At 43.0% G+C, this 22284-nt stretch overlaps 2 protein-coding genes across 4 annotated transcripts in view; one reads left to right on the top strand and one right to left on the bottom strand.

Annotated features, from left to right (window-relative positions):
* The window catches only part of rabgap1l (RAB GTPase activating protein 1-like), a 124114-nt gene extending 107991 nt beyond the window's left edge, over positions 1-16123 (top strand). The window contains exons 2-9 of one of the 3 annotated variants that reach the window (XM_008293024.1): positions 3838-3930; positions 7875-7985; positions 8898-9002; positions 9723-9806; positions 10170-10241; positions 11699-11899; positions 13169-13324; positions 13432-16123. In XM_008293024.1, coding sequence (XP_008291246.1) covers positions 3838-3930; positions 7875-7985; positions 8898-9002; positions 9723-9806; positions 10170-10241; positions 11699-11899; positions 13169-13324 — 822 coding nt within the window. In that variant the 3' untranslated portion in view covers positions 13432-16123. Of the gene's footprint in view, positions 1-3808; positions 3931-7874; positions 7986-8897; positions 9003-9722; positions 9807-10169; positions 10242-11698; positions 11900-13168 lie in introns of all 3 variants that reach the window. The other 2 variants (XM_008293025.1, XM_008293023.1) reach the window with 2 other exon arrangements.
* A 1330-nt stretch (positions 16124-17453) lies between these two features.
* LOC103365555 (interferon-induced protein 44-like) lies at positions 17454-22278 on the bottom strand (the record flags this gene model as incomplete). Its single annotated transcript, XM_008293019.1, has 7 exons — positions 17454-18493; positions 18610-18710; positions 19343-19514; positions 19598-19750; positions 19837-20032; positions 20375-20423; positions 21861-22278. Coding segments are annotated over 7 exons (1296 nt in total), but the record flags the coding sequence as incomplete, so codon positions are not given.
* Positions 22279-22284: the final 6 nt, after the last annotated feature.

The raw sequence follows: 22284 nt of genomic DNA, 5'->3' as shown, positions 1-22284 counted from the left end.
CCACATGAATATGGTGGGCAGGAGTCAGCATCAAACCAGTCCTACCACTGGGTGTTCTGGCACCTTTGTATCGTAGCTACAGTTGCTCTCCTATGGGACCAGAACACAGGAACCAGCCTTTGCCCTGCGCATACATTTATGCACCTTGGGTGTGCATGACTCCTTGGAGAACCGTTGGTAGATACTCAGTCCTGCACACTGATGCTCTCATGCAGTCGTGCAGCCATCACAGCTTGGCTCAGATCGACATCAAAGCACTTTGGCAGGTGGCTTTGTAATGAGATGATTACTGTTTTTCACTTTCCCTGCCAGCGTACCTGGTTTTAATGTTCATCAGTGTGTATAATGGCTTCAAATCTATGGCCGAGGAAAATGTTCACCAAACTAAGAAACTTGACTTCCTGTGTGTTAGCAGAGAATTGAACATCAGGCAGAAAAAGAAAAAAAAAAAAACATTAAGCAAAATGTAGTTGCAGTTTTGTTTGCAGAAATTGCCGTCGAATCATCGCATCACGTACAGGAAGCCTGGAAAATATGACAGAACCGGTGTGTGAAGCTGGTTGGGGGATGCTTACATTCAATAAATGAGTGCATAGCAGGAGGTGGAAACACAAGACAGTTAGGAAAAGGTGGGTTTAAAATGGCAAATCTGGAGGTGGATAAAATCTTTACACAGCATGAGTCATTCCCTCCTTTGTTGTAAAAGTCTCACAAATTCAGTTTGGGTTCTAGTTTAGGACGCTGTCGTGTGCTGAGGTTTCAGTAAACACACATTGGCTAAGAGAGGATGTTGGTTCTTATAAATATTGTTTTGTGCATCACAAAGAGAAGTGAAGTGAAGCTAACCGCAAGAAACCACATCCACTTTCCTGTTCAAGGGCCACTTTGGTCGAATTTTACAAATACCAGCTACATAATTTGAAGTTGGACTGAAGGTCCAGTTGTAAAATAAATAAATAAAAATCTATTGCTGCCATGTTTGTGATCAAACAACTCTGAGCATAAAATCCAGTCATCACATACACACTGAAGCAGGGTTTCTGCATGTTGAAAATCCTTTTACCTCCTGATGATTAACTTTCATGAAATGCTGTAAAACACACACAAAAAGTAGCTTCCTTAATAAGTGAAACTGAGATTTATATTTAGATTAGCGGCGTCCAAAGCGTCACGAGTTTGCAGTTGAAGTTACGACCCTGGTAGCGCTGCAGCCTGTGGGGCGGAACATCGCGTTCAATTCGTTCACATTGTTTTGTTACAATAAAGTGATTATTAACCAGCCTGCAGAGACCAAGCTGCTCTTTCTTCCCACACAGATAACAACAGAATGGGTCTGAGTTTTGCTGTTATCTGCTGGGGAATTGTGTGTCAGACGTTTTACGGTGTGACGTTCGTTCACCTCGGCGGTTCCTCGGTCGTGCGAGTCCAGGGTTACCCGACAGGTCAGTGGGGAGCTCAGGTAGTGGCTGGGTTTCCTGAATAACTGGTCGGTCGTGTTTCCCTCATCTGTTGTTTTTGGTTTTTTTTACTTTGCTTTTCTAGCTCGTTTACTGGGATGATTATGTAATGTGCTTCATTTATGGACAGTTGCATCCTTGTTTGTTGTAAAATGCTGCAAATTTGAAGGTCCTTAAAAGAACAAGGAAAACAATGATTTGAATGTAATTTCTTTAACACAGAAGAGAGGAAGAGAAGAATGCCATCAAAAGAAGGTAGATTCTGACTGATTATTATAACAGCTGTGAAGTGAAAGTGAATCAGCTTTTATCGCTTTTGTGTCACATCTGTAGACACCAGACGGCAGCACGCCACCGTGTGAGTTTTATTTGAAGTCAAACAGGCAGGAAGGATGTTTATTGATTTTTGTTGTTGTTGAAAAAAGACAGGATGTTAAAATGAACCTGAAACTAATCATTTCTGTCGTCGCCCGTCGGATCAAACAGCAGTAATGTTTTACTGGACTAAACACGCAGCACTTTATGCCATCGATGCTTTTACGTTTCTGTTTTGTTGTTAATCAACAAAAGAAGTAAAAGCCGGATTAGTTTTTTTTTGTAAATGCGAGCAGAGTTGAGATTTTTTAATTCGGTTTGATCCCTTTACATTTAATACAGAAATACAAAAATAAACTGCAGACATCTTCACCCAAGTGTGAAGCAGGTGATTGGATTTTACAAGCTGCACACACACACACGAACACACACTCGCACAAACAAGGCACATGCCAGTCTCAGAGGAGAGGTCATGTGACTGAGACTGACCTGGAATCCCCAGCTCTGATGGTGGGCGCTATGGCAACGCTGTTTCCACACAGGGGCAGATAACGTTACCACCCACCTGAAGCAGACACACACACACACTCACACACACACACACGTCAGTGAGTCATGAAAGCTGCTTCACTACTGTTTGGTTCGGGCTAATATTTTGGAAGTTATCACTCTCTAACTGAGGGAGTTGCAGTCACATGACTTTGCTTGTTTGAATGTGAATTTCAGAAACAATCACACCACAGAGAAAAGTGCTTGATTTTTACGCACTAACTCAGTTTCCTGTGTTTTGCAGAAAAATTGCATAAGGAAGTCACAGATTTTTTTATTTAGTGTTTACATGATCTGTTCTGAGAATAAAAAATATTGTAAATGTGCTTCAATTAACTCGATACCACCTCCAGTCTCTGCTTCAAAACTCTATTGTGGTTGACCTTTTCATCCTTATAATAATTATAACTTTATTTGTATAGTACTTTTAAGAACTACAGTTCACAAAGTGCTTTGGCAGGTAGAGTACAGGTAAAATATCAGACAGGACAGGGCGAACACAGGTAGAAACAATAAAAAGTGCATGAAACCCATGTAAAGATGTACAGAAAGGACAGGTAGTTAAAAAGTGGTTGAAAGGACGACATCACACAAGAGGAGATTAGAAAGAGGGAATACAAGCAGTAAAAAAATAAAATAAAATGGATAAAAGGGCAGAGAGCGATAAAGACGAGTCTATAAAAGTGGGTTTTAAGAAGTGATTTAAAAGAGGTTCCTGATTCAGCGAGCCTTAGGTCCTCAGGCAGGTCGTTCCAAAGCCGAGGGGCGCTGACCGAGAAGGGCCGCTCACCCTGGGATTTAAGCCTCGACTCTGGGACAGTCAGGAGGATCTCAGGCTGCGCGTAGAGACGTACAGGGTTAACATGTCTAAGAGTTAGAATGTGTATGTTTGATTTAACAAGTTATCACGGCTGGCTTTGGAGAATAGTTTGTAAAATCAGTAATGTTTTGTACTTCTCAGGCAGGGCTACGTATTGTTTTTAGAATAAAGCAGCAAAGGGTCTCCTGTCTTTGGCTTTCATCAGCCAATGATCGCATCAGCCGACTGTGTCTGTACAGCGTCTCAGCTTCTGTTGGCTTTCATCTCAGGAGGACAGGAGCCATTTCCAGGGACATGTTGCAGCTTTCTGTACATGTCTGCTCTCCGTAAGCCTCTCAGTTTATGCGAATAGCGGTGATCTCAAAACCGAAGCTTCTTCTTGCAGCGTGTGAATGCTGGATGCTGTTTCTCAGAAGTGTTTCTAAACCGCCTCTGACCTCTGACCCCTCTGATAAAGTCTTAATTGGAATGAAAATGTGATGTCAATGCAGAGAGAGGCAGCCGCTCTCATGGTTGCTGGTCAGGGAGTAGACATCACAGTCACATTCCTTATGCCACCCCCTCCAAATTAAATGAACACACACACACTTATCCCCTAAACTCACAAACAACTGGGATGGGCTCAGATTTTATCAGGCGCGGCACACGAAGTTTACAGAAACATAATGATGTCAACAACTTTCCTGTTGTTTTCAGGTTCCAACCAAGAAGCTGAAGAAGTTTGAGAAGGAATATCAGACGCTGCGAGAGAGCCAGCTGCAACAGGAAGACCCCATCGACCGATACCAGGTACGACACATTAACAGGGGTAGCCTACTTGTTTTACTGTTTGTAGGAAAATCGTGAGAGCTTTGAGGGGGGGGGACCGTGGACCGTGGACCGAGGCTCAGGTGCCTCCACCTGCTTTGTTGTGTGAATTAGAAACACACTGTAAAGCACTTTGTAGCACCTAGCTATGCTACGAGGCGCTAACCATGTGTTTAAGCATGTGTTCTGTTATTATATTATATTCTGGTACGCTCTCTTATTTATCCTGTCAGTTTGGAAATTTAAATACAGCCGTCCCCCTTTCTGTTACACAGTCATTGTATTCATGTGAGAACAATTTGGCCTCCTGTAGGTTTTAAATTGGATAACTTAATGACTTCCCAGTGTGCTCAGCCTTTTGGCTCGGCGATTAAAAAAAAGCTTTTGTTGCTATGAGAGTAAAAACCACAGCAAGCAAGAAATTCAAGCTTTTCTTGTTAAAATTAACCACGTTTCTAAGATTAGAAATCACCTGTGTGTGTTTTATCAAAGTGCACCTTCATGTTTTGTGAGTCTGTTCCGGCTTGAAACGCGACTTCTCACGCGGCGCTGACTTTTATCGCCGTCGACCCAAACATCCATAAAAGTGTATTTTTAGATGAAGCTGACAGAGAGCTGTTGAGAGCTTTAGCTGCGGTGACTTCATGGTGTCTTGTAGAAACAGGGGAGGTGAGGCAGATATTTAAAGATTCAGACAAACTACCAGCATCACCACAGTTCTACAGATTCTTTCTCTTCCTCTTGTTTTCAATCTGTCGCTCCTGTTCTTCCACAATCGGCTTTTTGTCTGCAGCTGTTTATTTCTTTCCTTTACAGGAATAGTGGACACACAAGATCCTTTTATTTAACAGGAGGTTTTGAAATTAATTAGTAAACAAGTTTTACTTTTGACAGCTTCTAGGACAGGGGTGTCAATCTCAAAAACACAGTGGGCCAAAATTTAAAACCTGAACAACGTCGCGGGCCAACATTGAACAAATGAACCTTTTAGTATGGACCGAAACAAATTTTGCTTTAACATTGAATATGGAACAAGCAACGCTTATTACCATACATTATATATAACTTAATAGTGGAGACATGCAAAATCAAATTATAAATAAAAAAACACATCAATGGCACAGTGACAGTTGTAGTGTGAAGTCGCTATGCCTACTGTCACAGAGGAGAGGGAGTTTCTGGGTCCTGTCCTGATTGACGTGCCAAAACAACAACAGGGCATTATGGGATTTGTAGTATTAGCGGTGAGTGCGCTGTACAGTATAATACCTGGGGCAGCTCTAGTAGTCATTTGGTATTGTCTCGCGGGCCAAATATAATTACAAAGCGGGCCAAATTTGGCCCACGGGCCAGAGTTTGACACCCCTGTTCTAGGACATTTACCAGCAACAGTAGCATAGATTGTATTGTTTTCAGCTACTGCTGCAGGAACTACCACAGAGGCACTGATGAGTACTTTGGCAGGTGTTCATACGTCTGTCTGGCAGCTATGTTAGCAGGAAGGGACGCTCTTAGTCCCGACCAACTGCACTGCTGATGCAGAAACTTGTAATGTTGCGCTGCTTTGCTTGCCAATTGCAAACCGGTGGTGACGACAGGAGAGTAAAACGAACATCCAAAGCAGTTAATATTCGTAGTAGTTGCAGGTAGTCTGGCATTTCTTTGTTTGAAACACCTCCTCACTGTCAGCCTCACCTTCATAATTGTGGCATGAATTGTCTCCACCCACATCAAAGCCAAATCCCAGTGATTCTTAGTTTGTTCTCAAAAATATAGCCACAAAAAAAGTCTTAAAAGAGTCTTAAAGTTCAGATACAGTCAATGTCACAACAGCGATCATGATCTTACTTTGCTTGATAAGATGTTACAAAACAAGCTACTGAAAATAATAATAATTAGATATTAAACATAATAAGACAACACCTTTCAAACCCAGTGTTGCAAAAGTGCTCTGCACATAGCAAACAGCAGTAATAACATAATGACTGGAATAACGTAGTACTGTGAACAGGTTTTAGGCAGTAAACATAACGAGAGAGGCACAGAAATAAACAGACAGAAAAAACTTAGTTGAAATCAGTCTTTACACCAGTTCTCCTTGGCACACTTGTTCCAGCATCTTGGAGAACTTCCCGCGGTTCTCCTGGGGTTTTGAGATGCTCCCTTTGATCCCAATCTGACTCCATGATGATCCTGAAGCATCAGAATGAGTTGGGAGCCAACCAGATGCCTGCCTGGTGGTGATCATGTGACGGCTACGAGTCTAAACATCTGAAGTGCCCAAAGCTTTTGCAGAGATGTAGCTCTATTAAACTTTAAAGTAAAGTTGATTTAATCTCCAAAAAAACCAACAGCCGTCAAAAACTTCCATCTCAAGAAGAAATCTACAGAATTCAGCGTCGCTGTTTTTCCCCCTAAAGCCAGAAGTGACATGTTGTCGTACGAGCTGCTGCTTTGGGAGAGAAGGAAGGAAGACTTTTATTGTAGATAAGATGTTGGACTGGAGCCAGCCCAGCAGTGGAGAGACTTTGTCACGGAGCAAGAAGAGCAAAAACAGGAATGCTTGTAAATTGCTGCAGCATTTAAGGAATTATTTCTTTCTAGTTGTTTTTGGTTCCTGTAATTCAAACCTTTATTTTTATATATATGGTTGGATCCCCCAGGTTTAGGTATGTACTCTTTGTGTTTGTCTCATTTGCTTCATGTGTGAAATGCAGCTTCTCTGGCTGGACGCACTTCTTCATGCGTGGTTTGGATATTTATCGTAGCACAAAGCACAGCTATCAATGAAAGGAGTGAAATGAGAGCGAGAGGGGGACAGAGAGAGCGAGGCTGGGTAATGTGAGAGAAGGGAAACTCCTGTCAGTGTCATGTGTTAACGTTTAGTCTGTGCTGCCGGAGCCTCGATACGTTGTTGTGACTGTGGACAGAAGCTCGGTAAGCTGCCTCTGCTCCCAAAAAAAAGATTTTCTGCAAATTCTTGGATTTGTCATTTTTATTTGTCTTAAAACAAACATTCCTGGATGTTAAACTCTGAGTTCTTGTGTGCTTTCAGATTGGTGTAAGTCAACCGTGTTGACTAAAATAGCTCAAGATTTTCACGTGAATTCTGAAATGTTCTATCGGTCTAGAACTTGACATGTGGGCGGCTGAGACGGAGAGAATCCATCCACGCTAACAGAGAATGGAACTTAATTTCTCTGCTGTCAGGAAGTGACTAATTCAATCTCAGGAGTTGCATACAAACTCCAGAATAGCAGCAAAGGGAGGACTTTGTCATGGCAAAGCTGCACTCAAAAGCATTGCATGTTTTTCCCCTTCATTTCTTTGGACGTCCTTCACTGAGAACACCTTGTAGGTTCTGCTGTTGTTGTAGATATTTAGGATTTTTTTATTTTTTTTAAATTTCTGCACAGCTGATGTGTTTGTAAATATTTATGTGACGTTTTCTGTATGAATTCTGATCAGCTATGCATTGTGTCCATACCATTCAAGTGCATGTGTTCAGTGGAGGGGAAGGAAAAAGTGGCCATTGTAAAAGTGACAGGATATCAGGGTCAGATGAGCCCCGCACAGCCGTGACAACTGTTTGGTCCCATTGAGGCAGGCCTGTCATGTGAGAGTGTTTATAGCCAGACTGGTAGTCATGAGACTCCACTAATGGTTCGCAACGGGGACTTCAAGATGATGTGGAGGCCTGTTTTAGGATCTTACAGCTGGATGGGTAAATTAAATCAAAAAACGCCGGGGGGGGGACTGCTGCCTTTTCCTGATTGAAAAATTGATTTATTATCACAGTATCAGTTTCCTCTGCTGTTGGAGAACATTTTGGAGATGATGATATGATGATGATAATATAAAAAATGTGGATGCACTTCCCACATTTGCAAGATTCTGCAACTGTGTGCGTTGGTTTGTGTGTGCAGAGGGAGAACCGCCGTCTTCAGGAGGCCAGCATGCGTCTGGAGCAGGAGAACGACGACTTGGCACACGAACTGGTCACCAGTAAGATCGCCCTTCGGAACGACCTCGATCAGGTAACGCAGCGTCTGGAGAGGACGCTTTGAACCCCTCAACAATCCGACTGCTCTGTTTCAGACTGAAAACAACTTGCACGTTTGTATTTTACACGTAGCATCGGCTGCTGACGTTGGTTGTTTTGCACACGGAGCATGATGTGAGGCTAAATGTGCTCCAAATGCATGCGCTCTTTGAAATTTGCAAATTTGCAGCTTTTTGGTGGAGTAATTTTAGAAGTTGAGATAATTAAAACCCTGACTCTAGTGGTAGCATAAACAGACAAATGTAGCTGCAAGCAGAAAAACATTTTGTACCTTTTGCTGATATTAAACACCGTTCTCAGCAGCTGCTGGACTGTTGAGTCGCTCATTTTACTGAACCACAGTCCTGGTGGACTGCACCTGGACTGAACTCTGTCAGCCTGTTAGTGAATGTAGAGTGTGACTGATGTACGGCGTCTTGGTCTGCAGTTGAATACGGGTTTGTGAAGTCATTAATACGCTGACAGAGTTCAGTTCAGGTGCAGGACTGTGGTTCAGTAAAATGAGCGACTCAGCAGCGTGTTAATGAATGCAGAGTGTGACTGATCAAAATCTAATCAAGTTTATTGTCACCTTGTTGTACATACAACAGCAGTACAAACACGATGAGTATGCAGGATCCAGTAACTAAAAGCAACTAAACAAAGAAATGTTTGCATGTCCGGATCAGCAGTTCAGCATTCTGACAGTTTGTGGAATGAAGCTGTTGATCATTCTGGAGGTTCAGAAACGTTTACCTGATGGCAGCAGCTCAGACAGTTTATGGAGAGGATGTATGGCTTCTTCATGTTTGTGAAGTTATAGATGTGGGATTAGATGAAGCGTCTGTGTGTGTGTGTGTGTGTTTGTTGTGTGTGTGTGTTTGTGTGTGTGTGTGTGTGTACTCAGGCAGAAGACAAGGCTGATGTTTTGAACAAAGAGCTGCTGACCACCAAGCAACGTCTGGTGGAGACTGAGGAGGAAAAGAGGCGGCAGGAGGAGGAGACGGCTCAGGTAACATCAGATCGTTAAATCAGCCTTAATGAGCTAATAAAAAAAAAGACTTTATTTCCCTGAGGCGACACAGTACGTATGTGACTCCTGTGAATGTGGCTTAGAGGCTTTGCTTTGTTTTAATATGCTTACTTTTGTTCATTTAATTCCACTGAAAGGCACAAATGGTCAATTACTTTAATCAGCTTCTGTCATTAACCAAAGAGAATGAAACTAGTGGCTTACGTTAGCTAGAAGTCATATAGATCTGATACAGATCTCCCAGAACACAAGCCATCAATCAGTATTCTACATAATACAGCAAACTGTGTAGCTACTATCAATTAACAGATTAATTAAACCCAAGATCAATGAATCATGGCCACCATTTTTTAACACGTGGAGCAGGAGTAGTATTATTTATTACTGTATCGACTGCATCTTTAAAGACTTACACACTTCACTACATAACCTGCCTTTCAAGTGAAATAAATCAAACTAGACCTCAGTAAAAAGGCCTTAACTCTACATGTGCTGTCGCTATTCGAGGTGTTTCATGACAGTAACGGGTCAGTGAGTGGTGGTTGCTATTGAATACACAGGAAAAGGTAAAGTCACTGTGTGTGACCCTGGATGCAGTGTATTGATCAGTTATATAAAACATGCAACATATTGTCTGCTTATCTTCCCTAATGATGTATTTTTGTTGTTGTTTTTGTCATTATGTTCTGTCTTCTCCAGTTGAAGGAAGTGTTCAGGAGGGAACTGGAAAAAGCAGAGCTGGAGATCAAGAAAACCACAGCGATCATAGCAGAGTACAAACAGGTCTGCTGCCAACATCCTCCACCGCTGTTTGCTCATTTACAGTCTTTGATTTACACAAATGTCCACTGCAAACGTGTCGGCCCTGTGACATGTGACTGTACGGTTTATTTAGTTTTCTGTGTTTCTGAATGATGTGATCGCTACAGACTGCTGTTCCTAGCAGCAGCGTTGATGTAACATATCAGGACTGAGCTAGATGCCAAGTAAAGCCTCAGAAACTATTTATTGTTCTTGAATATATGGAGCTGTGAATGTGAGGAGTTCTGATGCAGAAGCACAGGTTTGAAAAATCCTCAGCGTGTCTCACTTTGTAGATGGAACGCGTCGTCTCACATGTAAGTCGACTTCCTCTCTGTCTTTCAGATCTGCTCCCAGCTGAGCACCAGGCTGGAAAAACAGCAGGCGGCGACGAAAGAAGAGCTAGACATCGTCAGGGTGAGATTATTTGGTGTTAATGCGCAGCGAGCAGCACATGCAAGTTGGGAGACTTTCAAATTCCTGGAAAAACACAATGTGTTGCATCAGAGAACAAAGGATTTGTGCTCACTCGTCTGTCTTTCATGGACATAACACCCATAAAGAACCTGATTACACACATAACTCCGCACAAGTTGTTTAGCCTTCGTCCAACATGTGTTGCTGCTGCTCGTGGGTGTGGCAGAGTATCACCTCAGGCTTCGATAGATGACTTTCTGATCTCCTTCTTAATATGTCGAGTTGCAGCAACACTAGTGAGACATAACAGAGGAAGGGACCTGCTCGGGAGACAAATACTGTCTGTTTAAGTGTTAACATAAACCTTTCACTTGGGATGTGATATCATTATAATAATGTAGTAAACTAGAACAGACAGAGAGGATGAGAGGAAATGAAAACATGTGACATAAAGACTAGAATGTGCTATGACTGGCCAACGACATGGCAGCTGTGGCTGAGGGTGACTTGGTCTTCTGTACAGAAAACATTGGCTGAAGATGGCAGGTTGGATCATTTCTTATTTACAAAATGCATAAACTGCATGAAAATTAACTTCCCCTCGAAAGTGAGAACAGACTAACCAGTGACGACCTGTTTTCGAGGTGCGTGTTTGTGATGTCCTAGCTAGCATTCCAAAGTCAAGATCAAACAAAAGGATGGATCACACACAGGATACGTATTTACTGTTTGGATCATGATCATCAGGGCATAGTTCCTCATGAAGATGACACTCTGAGTAAATGGTGTTTTTTTTTTTTCTTTAGTACTAAAAGTGTGCAATGTCTTGTCTGTTAGAAGACAGTATAAAAAACAAGGTTATTATTTCACCTACTTGATAAAAGACATGCGTCCTGTGTTGTCGTAGACAGACTCACAGACAGTAGACTTTACATATGAGCTTGTCGTTTTCTGCACACGTTTCATGCAGCTTCCTCCTTCCCTTAACAGTCTGTACAGTCCTCTTAGCGATCAGAAATAACAGCAAATACAGAGCAGCAACTTACATTTAGAATGTTAAGTTTTGCTGAAGGTTTGGACATGCAATGAGGAAGGCCTGCTTGGTTTTTGCTTTTTTTTGGTAAATTAGCCAATTTAATGACCGAGCTTGTCGCCCCACATGCAGATTTTCCACCAAAACCATTCTGGGTTTCAGGGGCACTGGGCATAGACCTGCCTGAGATGACTGTAAGAAATACAAACAAGCCAGAGCATTTTCCCTCAGAGCAGAATGATGATGAGATGCAGGCCTATAGGTCTGGATATGCAAGACAGCTGGTATACAGAGGTGTCTGCTGCAGCATATGAATGTAACAGCATGTTCGTTTTCACCAGTAATAACATGATCATACTGTCAACGTCACCCACCGACTTCTGCTAACATAAGGTTATTGGTTTGTGCTTGTATGCTTGTGCAGAATAAAGTCATGGGCTGTGAGCACTGCAGAGACCTGTTCAGCACCCTGGGCTCCCTCCAGGCTTCGTCCCCCGGTAGTGACAAAACCTCTAACGAGCCGCTGGACGAGGAGAAGGACGGGCTGAAGGAGCAGCTGAGACAGCTGGAGCTGGAGCTGGCACAGACCAAACTACAGCTGGTGGAGGCCAAATGTCGCATCCAGGTCAGCCGCAGTACGCAGGGACGACAGCATCAACAGCAATAACTGCTCTTAAGGGAACAGATACAGGAAGTAAAACTGTCATGAAGTGTTATGGCTCCTCTGAGTTTGCTGTACTTAGTAAACTCATAATGTTTGTTCGTAATAAAACAAAATAAAAAAAAGCAAACAAGGACAAATGAAGCTGCAGTTAGCACGGCTGTAGACTGCACTGGTCTACAGCTGTGCGTTCAACATCTGCACGCTAACAGCGACACTTTGATGTTGAGTAGATACATGAAACATCTTCATCATATAGTAGCGTGTTTACTGTCAGCTTGTTAGCATGCTAGCGTTCTCTAACTAGCACTAAACACAAAGAAGAGCTGAGGGATGGACAAATGTCATTACTGGTGCAGGTACTACGTTATTATAAGGAATACCTAGAACAGGGGTCAGCAGCCTTTAGTAGTCAAAGAGCCGTTTTGCCCCATTTTCTACCAAAAGCTATTTGATATGACAGCATATAAAGTTTTATATATAGTTCTACTATATATACAGTGTGCTGCATTTATGAAATTAAGGATAATTCTTAGTGTTTTATTGCTATTTTACCTGTTATAGCAGAATCAAACTGTCATGAAGAGGAGAAAACGATACGCTGGCTTGTGCATTGAGGTCAGCTGAACACAGAACAGGCCTTCAGTCCCCCCTGTATCTGTGGAAATAAATAAAATAACTTCAAAATCAATATAACATACAGCAGCAGAACTGAATTAAACATGCAGGTCTGTTTTCGTATTTGTGGAAATAAAAAGTAGCCGACTTTGAAATAAATATAACGTACAGCTGCAGCCGAATATCTTAAAAAGAATAAACAAAAGAAACAGGCCAGTTTGCGTTTAAGACCACGGCGATGCAGTGACAGCCTGACAGCCAGGTGGTGGAAGCCCAGAGCACATGGGCACAAACACCCCTGAACAGCAAACTGATACGATTTCCTTTCTAGTGTTTGTCTCTTCTGTGTCTGTCTGAAACCATTAAAGTGCAAAGAAGAGCACCTGAACTCACTGTGTCTGAAAAATGTTGGCAGTCCTGTGACATTTATTAGAATACAGCCTCTGAGAAGAGTCAGATTATAATATTACTAGTGTTTTAGAATACACAAGATCAGCTTCTGTAACTGTGTCAGATTAGCTTACAAGAAAAAAGGTCTCGTGTCCAGCTTTGACCCAAAGTGCTTTTCTCCTCCATGTCTGCTGACTGAGACCTTCTCCTTCTGTTGCTCTGCAGGAGCTCGAGCATCAGCGTGGAGTCCTGATGAACGAGATCCAAGCCGCCAAGAACTCTTGGTTCAGCAAGACTCTGGGGTCTCTGAAGAGCTCTGCCTCCTCTTCGTCCAGCTCCTCATCGCAGACCCCGTCCTCTCCAAAGGAAGGGCCTGCCTAGGTGACCCTCCCTGCCCCTCTCTCCCCCCCGCAGGATGCACACTAGAGCTGAGCAACACAAGTTGAAGAAACAAGCAGCGGAGAAATGCAGTATTCCTTTTCCAGCAGGTGGCTTCCTGGACTGCAGAGAGCTGAAAAGATGAGGGACGAACGAGGTGGAGGACTGGAGCAGCCGCTTGTCTCTGAGCGAACTACAAAGTGTCTGTTGACCTTCTGTGGTTCACAGGTGATGAGACGGGTGAGGGTGAGTCATCAGCGACGCTAGCGTAAAGTTCACTGGTCACTGCTGACTCAGCCAACAGAACAGAATCTGTCCTGCAGGTCAATGAGCTCCACCCTGTGTCCTGACATTGCTACTGCAGAGATCCAGTCGTCTTATCCAAAAATTAAACCTGCATTCAGACCCACAAACAGCGCACTATCTGTAATGATGGTGGCACCGCTGCATCACAACGGTATTATACGTTTACTGTTTAAACCTATAACGATCTGCATTCACCGTCTTCAGCGCTGCAGTGGTCTGAAAAAGGAATACTGCAGCCAGTCTTAAGTGAGAACAACACAAAAGTTGTACTTCTTTATAGTAATATAACGTAAACAATGTTGTCATATAAATATGTATAACTAATTATTGATTTTTTAAAAATAATCTTGTACAGTTCTTTAAGAGGAAAAAAACAAAACACAAGGAAAAGTTCCTAAATTTCTTTTCTACTGTTTGGAAATTGAATGTCATCTCTGTAGATGTTGACGTAAGCACAGTGTGTGATCGATCTGGTCGGGTCCAAACGCTGAAGAGCCAAAGTGACAACCTGTAGAGACATTTTGTTCAGTGTTCGTAGTGTTTTTACAGTAGTGGGTCAAACTGATTCACCTTTTTTTTTTTTTTTAAATCCTCTTCAATCTTTGTAAGTATTGGTTTTATTTTTTATTTTATTTAGCCGCAGGTCCTGATGTTTTGCGACAGGTTTGGTCAGCTGCAACAGTCATCGGCTCTTTGTCCCTTCTCTGTTCTCCATTCAGTCCTTTTAATACTTTCAGTGATTCATTTTGGTTCACAGTTACAAATAATATCAGAGTCATAAGTTGTTTTAAAAGCTGCACATCGGCCTTGATTGCACATTCGTAGGTTTAAAATGTCGGCTCCGTCCCTGCCGATCTCATTTAAACACACAAACATTTTAGTTGGAGATACTAGAGCCTGTGTTTCTGTTTGAAATGAACCATTTTACGTGGCTCATTCTTGTACAGAATGAAACGATGGCTTCTGCAGAGCCACATAACGAACCGTGCAAACGACACCCACAGAAGTCTTCGCCCCTTCATGCCCGTCGTGAAGATTCAGTTAGCACATTAAATTCCACCTAATAATAGAGTTTAGGCCCTGAAGCATCTGTTACGCAGCACAATTCATCCCTGAATAAACATCTCAACAGATTAATACGTTACAATAATGTTGCTCCATAATTGCCAAACAGCTCTAAGACCATCTGTGCCAACGCCCACTTTCTTATTGACGCTTTCCACAGTGAGGAACACGTGGACACAGTGTCCAGTGTGGGCTGTTGGCTCTGATGCTCAGTGATAAACTCCACTGTCTCCTCTGAACAGGGATGTGCAGGTAAAGCCAAACTATCGTCTGGTTTCTAGTTACTCGATGCTGCTTTGTCCTCAGCAGGTCGAGGTGTTACTACGGTGAACAGCAGATGGTGCCACTTTCAAATTAGCTGAACAAGGACAAGCTTTGATTTTAAAACTACAAACTACTAACACTTTGTACTTATTACGTTGCTGGTTACTAATATAACAGATACAAGAATGTTTGTTTTTTTTTGCTGGTAAACATCAAATAGCCATAGTGTGAGCGCATGTAGGTGGAACGCTGCAGCGTAGATGCCAACTGTCCTTCTCTGCGCCGGTTGACACCAAGTCAGCCTTTGGACTCGGACCAAACCCATACGTAATGTGTGTGTGTGTGCGCGTTTGAATGTGTGATTGTGCACGTGTGTTCTGCACTGTTACTCAAGTGGTCAAAGTTCACGTGGCTGCCTTTTCTGTTGATGACTGAAGCAGTCGGCTGTTGAGGGGAAAGACTGAACTGTTGGAGAGCGTCAGCTGTGCCATAAAAGCCTCATCTCTGCTCCTGTCCAGTGGTCCGACCTCTGTGCCCCCAACAGTCTGCACCAACCTCACCAACAACCGTGTCAGCTGTAGCGACGTCTGCTGAACGTCATTTCCAGCTGCGCGTTTCACACATGTCCTCGCTGGTGGGAGCGACTCAGCTGAAGGAGATGCTTCGGGTTGTAACGGAAAGGGGGAAAACAGCAGCTGACTTGCTGAATATCAATGAATTCCAGGTGTGTTTCGTGGTCCCAGGACATTCCTTTCTTCACTGTTGTGCATCATTTTTTGTTGGTCAGTCTGTGAAAGTTGCAAAGTCGTACAACCAGTTCAATGTAGACTGTGGCCAAGTTGCAGAGAGCTCCCTGTCTGTTATGTGCACTAACACAGCATTGATATTTTAAACACTATTTCAAGACGTGTTTGTTTAGAAGTTATTTTTTAACTGATGATTATTGTCGCTGAGAGGACTGCTGCCAATTTATAACCCACTCTAATTCACAGCTAATCCCAGCGATGCAACAGTAGGCGGTGAGTGGGATTACAGGCGGGATGTGTGTTGTGTAGTTTACGGATTGTTGTGACACCACAGTCCTGTTGCACAGGGAGCCACCGCTCCTCAGCTGGTCTGTACAGTAACTGTCTGAGCTGCATTAATAAATCTCAACTTTTCTGTTCATTCGTGCACTTTGAGCTTTTATTGAAAACAGAAAACTGATTAGAACGACTCAAGTTCAGTTTGTAATGAAGGTTCTAATCAGAAATTCAGATTTGTTGCTTCTCTTTTTAATAATTCTTTCAAGAGTTTAAAGACGTTTGTCGGGCCAGCGGCAGTGTTACGACCCAGCCTCGAGGGTCAGCTGGATGTAACAAGAACCCAGATGGAAGCGGTTCAGGTAAAGCCATTTATTGCTCAGTAACGTAAATGATCATGACTGTGACAGTACAAGAGAAGAGGGTGGATGCTGCTACAAGTCAAAGAACCAAACGAAGGCTAGCAGAGTTGCAAAGCTAGAAAACCAACACAAAACTAAACTCTTCAGCCAAAATCAAACAGCACCATCCACACATACAACTATGTTAGACCTGATTCTTTAGCTCAAGAACAAACCGGAGAAATCTTCAGTTCTCACATGTAGAATTTATTCAGGTCACAGGTAAAGTGAGGCAGCGCTGGATTCAGAGGGACAGAGAGGAAACTCATGTCCAGCTGAGCTGAGTTTTTTGGGTTCAGGTTACAGATATCTTCCTGGGCTGGGACTGCCCCGTACAGCACAGTCAGAGGTTGGACTTGTACGCAGGTTAATCGGCCAGTTACTGTGATGTGAACAGGCTAACCACTGTTCACGTGGAAGTTCAGTGAAATGTAAACACTGCTTGGATCGAATACAAAGTGTGTGTGTTGTCCAGAAGGTGTGTATCTAAAGCAGCTGATAGAACAGGGGAGTGTCCGCTGTCTCCCAGCATGTGAACCAGTTCTCACCGGCCATGTTGTCTTCAAGCACGTGCATTGTGCTCAGTAGAAAAAAGCAAAACAGGATCATAGGTTCAGTGGAGATATGCAGATTCAGAATACATAATAGCTCGAAACATAATTATAACAAGAAACTAGAACAAACTCAAAACACAGAATAAGAAGACGCAGGACACGAGTAACATCCTCACAAAGTTGTGCAGCTGCTAACGGGAGTCATAGTCTCCAGCAGCTGCCAACAGAACGAGAGGCACCAGGACTGACTGTTCACTGTAAATCCCAGCCAGCCCTGACTGAAAGGTTGTGGGGCTTTTATAGCCAGGTGTGGTGACTGTTGGGGTGGAGGAGGAGTGGCGGTGACCGGAGCAGGGACAACAAGGGCCGGAGTGCAGGTCTTCAGCTCCAGGTTAATTAGCTGAGATGACTGGCAGCTGGCGTCCTGGAGCGAGCTGCCAACCAGCCACAGCTGGGCCTACACAGGTCATCTCCACACCATGGTCACAAGTCCACACGACACAACGGCACAAACACCACGGGCCGTAACAGGCAGTTTTTATTATCAGACAAAAATCAAAGCACATGCTAAATGTACCTAACATGCAACATGACAACAAACATTACTTTGTTAGCCAAGAGACACATCAAATACTGCAGAACTGCAAGACTTCATACAAAGATGTGGCCATCATGCAGTACATCGTATTCTGCAATACTAGTAAGCAGTACTCTAAATATCAGATTAACTATTTTCAAGCTTGTTTGCACTCCAAGGTCCCACTGAATCAGTCAAATACTTAGCAAAGCCTAAAACACAATCAGTATATTTGCTCTAAATAGATAACAAATTAAGGTTTTAGACATGTTTTGCAAATTTTTTTTTTTTTAAATACAGGATTAACATCCCAAACAATATCACCCACCAAAAAACTGGTTATATTTTGGCACAAAGAAACACCGTCAACATTTCCACCTCAGAGTTTTGGAAACCAGTAACTGGAGGTGACCTGCAGCCTTACAGTATACTGGAGGGACTACATCTCCCAGCATTCCTAGGAGCCCTTTCCTATGATGAAGGCCCAACCCTGTAGTCAACACTCCCGACTCAGAGAGTTTGAGGTGTGTTCCCACTAAGCGATGAAGGCTCTGAACCCCACAGACACTATGAGGTGTTAGACCTGATTAAATAGCAGCTATTAACTATTGATAAAGCCTCTGGAGCATGAAAACACAAGCTAGGTTCAGCCATTCGGTGTGCTTAGGGATGGGGTAGCCATCTTGGAACAATGCAATAATACTCTGATGGTTGTTGCGTTTACCACAGTGGATCTTAACTCGATGTACTCATGAGCTGCACATTGTGACAGTCCCTTAACGAAATTCCACTTCTTTGGTGGCAACTTTGCTCAGTCGGTCACTGAGCTCGTCAAAGTAATTATCGACGAAGCGAAGCATCTGAACGATGGCGCTGAGCAGCAGGATGTCGGTGTTCATGTCCAGCTCCAACTCCTCACTGTAGTTCTTCACCGGAACAACACAGGACAACGGCACGCCGAGCCGAGCGCTGACCTCCTGCATCTGGATCACAGAACACACAGTACAGAAGGAGTCAGATGAGGGTGGTGTGTAGCTTTTTCTAATTAAAAACAAGTCTGCCAGATTTGTTTTATTTTATAAAACCCTAAAGTTCTCACCAGTTCCTTAATGTAGCCGCTCTTATAAACGTTTCTCACATCCTCTTTCACTAAAGGACAGGCTTCGTCTACTTTAGTGAGCAGGACCAGCTGAGGAACCCCTGGAGACACAAGAGCAGAAAAACAGAATAATTTTGTCATGAATTTAATCTTGTCCATTGCTGGGTTTTCTCTCCATTACTAATGACCATCTAAAAATATATTCCTGTTGTGAGTTAATGGATGAAGGGGAGCCTTATGAAATGTATGAGCAGCAGTAGGTGTCTGCAGCAGTCGTATGTTGTTGAATTAGTTGTTTAAAGTGCACAAACCGGACGTGTGCACAAGATAAAAGCGTCCGCAGGCAGAAAAACATTCACGCAGTCCACTCCTTAGACGGCTCATTTTCGACACCCACAGTGGCTCTGGCTCATTAGAGGAAGTCCTCAGAATTTGTACTTGAGGCATATTTAAAAAACAATTTATTTTAGATCCAAACCAATAATTCCCAGGGATGCCCCACATCCTAAAGTACATGTTCGTGTTTTATTTTTAGACATTACTGTCATACCGCCACTGTAAAGACACCTCAAGGAAAAGCTCATCTTTCCCGACTCTCTCCTAACTCATATTGTCAAAGACTTTTCAGCCACTGGCCTCAGCCTCGAAGTCAGCTTGACAAGGGAGCGAGTGTTCAACAGCTGAAAGTGTGTGTGTGGGGAGAAATGCTCCCTCAGGACTCAGTTCCACTGACCCATTAGGTTGACCTTTTTGCGGATGGCGTCCAGCTTCTCCTCCAGCTTTGAGGGCATGATGGAGATCTTGCAGGCATCAATGACGTAGGCCACACAGTGGATCACGTCCTTGAGCCCTGGACTCTTGCGATAACCGTGAGTGTCTGAATGCAGAGGAGCTGAGGGGTTGAACTGAGTCACATGTTTGAGTTAACTACAGCCTAGTCAGTGTTTCATACATTCAGTATCCTGCTGAGTGCATTAAACTGCTGTACCTGATAACAGTCTGGCAGATGACCTTTCAGGATGCTGCTGATGTCATCTATATCAAGCCCCGCCCCTTTGCTGTCCTCCAATCCCATGGTATCACACAAGATGATTGGCAGAGGTTTGCCTTCTCGTCCAGCTTTCACAGAGTAGGTGCGAAACTGTCAGGGACAAGAAGTGGACCGGGCAGAGCTGTCAGGTTGACATCAGTCTGAGCAGATGGAAATCAGTGGGAGCAGACACTGACCTGTGTGGTGAGGCTGGTGCTGGAGCAGCCAGACATGGCCTGGCTGGTGACATGGCCTCTGAACACAGAGTTGATGGAGTTAAAGAAGCTGGACTTTCCAGCTCCAACTGGTCCAACGAGCAAAACTCGAGCCTGAGACACAGAGCCGACTGTGGGCTTGAAGGTTTTAATGCCCTCCATCAGCTCCTTCCTCTTCCTGCTCAGACAAGGAGATGAACAGGTTTTCAGTCTCATGAAGAGGTTGTAAGTTGCTTTGACTGAACTTCTTTGTGCACAAGCAGCTGACCTCTGTGACATCAGTCCTGTTTGCTGTTAAGCCATTTGATTGCTTAATAATTCACATGGACACCATCCTAATCTAAAATGTTGTTGAACAGTGAGCCTGTAGAGCAGCGTGCATGTCATGGCACAAGGAACACGTCCATTATAAGAATATATTCAAATGTTTAGCACATTCTTACAAAATTTCTTCAGATTAATAGTTGGTGTCAAACTGCTTAAAGCACAATATGTGATGTACAGTGACCGTCCATCTTACAGTAATTCCCAGGTTATTGTCCTCCATGGCCTCTCAAGTTCAGTGGTTTCTGTTGATGAGCAAAAACAAGTTATACAGGAGTCTTCCTACATTAATAAAGATATCAGCATCCCACCTAGGGATGAACGACTTGTGGAAAATATCTGTGATTTTTTTTTTTTATATAGATATTGTGATTTGTTTAACAATGCAAGTTCTCACGTCAGGCTTCCTGAGACATCATCGAGAGCATGACTTTCACTCAAGGACGATGGCAGGAATTTGTAAAACCACGGACACAACACTTTAAACCCTGGGTCAGCCATGCTGCATAATGTCTATCTATAATTGCAGCCTTTGCAGTCTGCTAATGGCGTTTCAAATTGTGATGTGAAACTATTCCGTTTCTCAGCCCTATACACACCTATACACCTCTTCTTGCCTTTGTGATGGTTTCACTTGGCACATTGCAAGAATACGGTAACACTGGTGTTATTATTATTATTATTATTATTATTGTGTTATTTTATGAGCCATTAGGATAGGAAGATGTTTGCTTCTGCCATTCCTCAAGTCCCCTCACAACTAGACGGAGTCTCTACTTTACAAACCAGTTCCAACTGAAGAACCAACAGCCTTCAAGCTCAAACGTTGTATAATCGTTTCCTCTCACTGGCAGCTGCTTTCAGGTGAACCATTCAGCTGCCTCACAGTCCGACAGGTTTCTTTATCTGCTAAGCTGCCTCTGCTAACTCTTAAAATGTGGCAGCCACATGCAAACCACTCCAGATGTTCTGCTGCTGGCTGCAAGAGTGAACACAAACGTCTCCATGAACTCCCAGCGTCTACAGAACCGAAGGTCCAGTGGATTCATTTTACTGACAGTAATGTCACTACAACGATACTAAAATCCCCAGTGGAATGACAGAAGTAGACATTTTTATATCTTAACAGCTTTGACTTCACATCTGAAAGTTATATTAGAAAAAAACAAAAACATAAAGCCTGGTTTTTACTGGATGAGACATTTAATAATATTTACTATTTGAATAATAATAATTTTAAAAAAAATCATACTTACATGTATGTTTTGCCTAAATTCTAATGTGAAAGTGAGGAGAGATTAAGGATTGTTTTATTTTATGTTAAGGAAGAGTCCAAGGACAATATTTATTAAGATGGGAACGTTGAAATTCTATGTAAACATCCCTAAATTTATAAATAAATCAAAATATATTTGGCAAAAAAAGATGATTTTTTCTAAAAATAAAAATGAATAGTAACATCCAGCCCTGCTCCTTACAAAGTACCTTTGTTACACTATTGATAATTGTTTGTTAACTTGTTAGTTTTTACACATTTGAACAGCAGATAATATGAACTTGAGGGAATCAGATATCAGCAGACTGTAGTTTCTAAGGATGTGGTGATCATGACACATGAAATGCAGAAGAACACTGATCTGCAACAACACACATCAACATACGGTTGTTTATAGTGAACTTACCCTCCACCTGGTAGACTTCACACTCAGTCAGGTTGAGATCATTGCCATGCATTTCTGCAGCTGTGAAGTTGTAGTAATTTCCTGGATTACTATGTACTACTGGTTTGCTTTGATTGACAAGAATCAATGCTTCTCCAAAGTGGGGACCGTTGTTACTGATCATTGTCACTGCATTTGCAGGACCAGTGACTGGATATCTGAGGAGCTTTTTTCCACTGAGGGTGAACAGAAAGGCCTGGTCGTCATGAACGTACTGTCCAGACTGACTAAACGGTTGTTTGGTGTAGCCTCCAAACACATAGCCGGAGGCGTTATAGCCCACAGACACAGTGGGAGAGCGGGTGTCACATCTCTGGTGGAAGGCTGCACCGGTGAAACCGTGGATGCTGGCCTTGTACAGCAGCTGCAGTTTGACTCTTCCCAG

Source organism: Stegastes partitus, unplaced genomic scaffold (assembly GCF_000690725.1).
Source record: "Stegastes partitus isolate 25-593 unplaced genomic scaffold, Stegastes_partitus-1.0.2 Scaffold852, whole genome shotgun sequence".
NCBI lineage: Eukaryota > Metazoa > Chordata > Actinopteri > Pomacentridae > Stegastes > Stegastes partitus.
The sequence above is the reverse complement of the archived record's forward strand: the minus strand, read 5'-3'. Positions and strand labels throughout refer to the sequence as shown.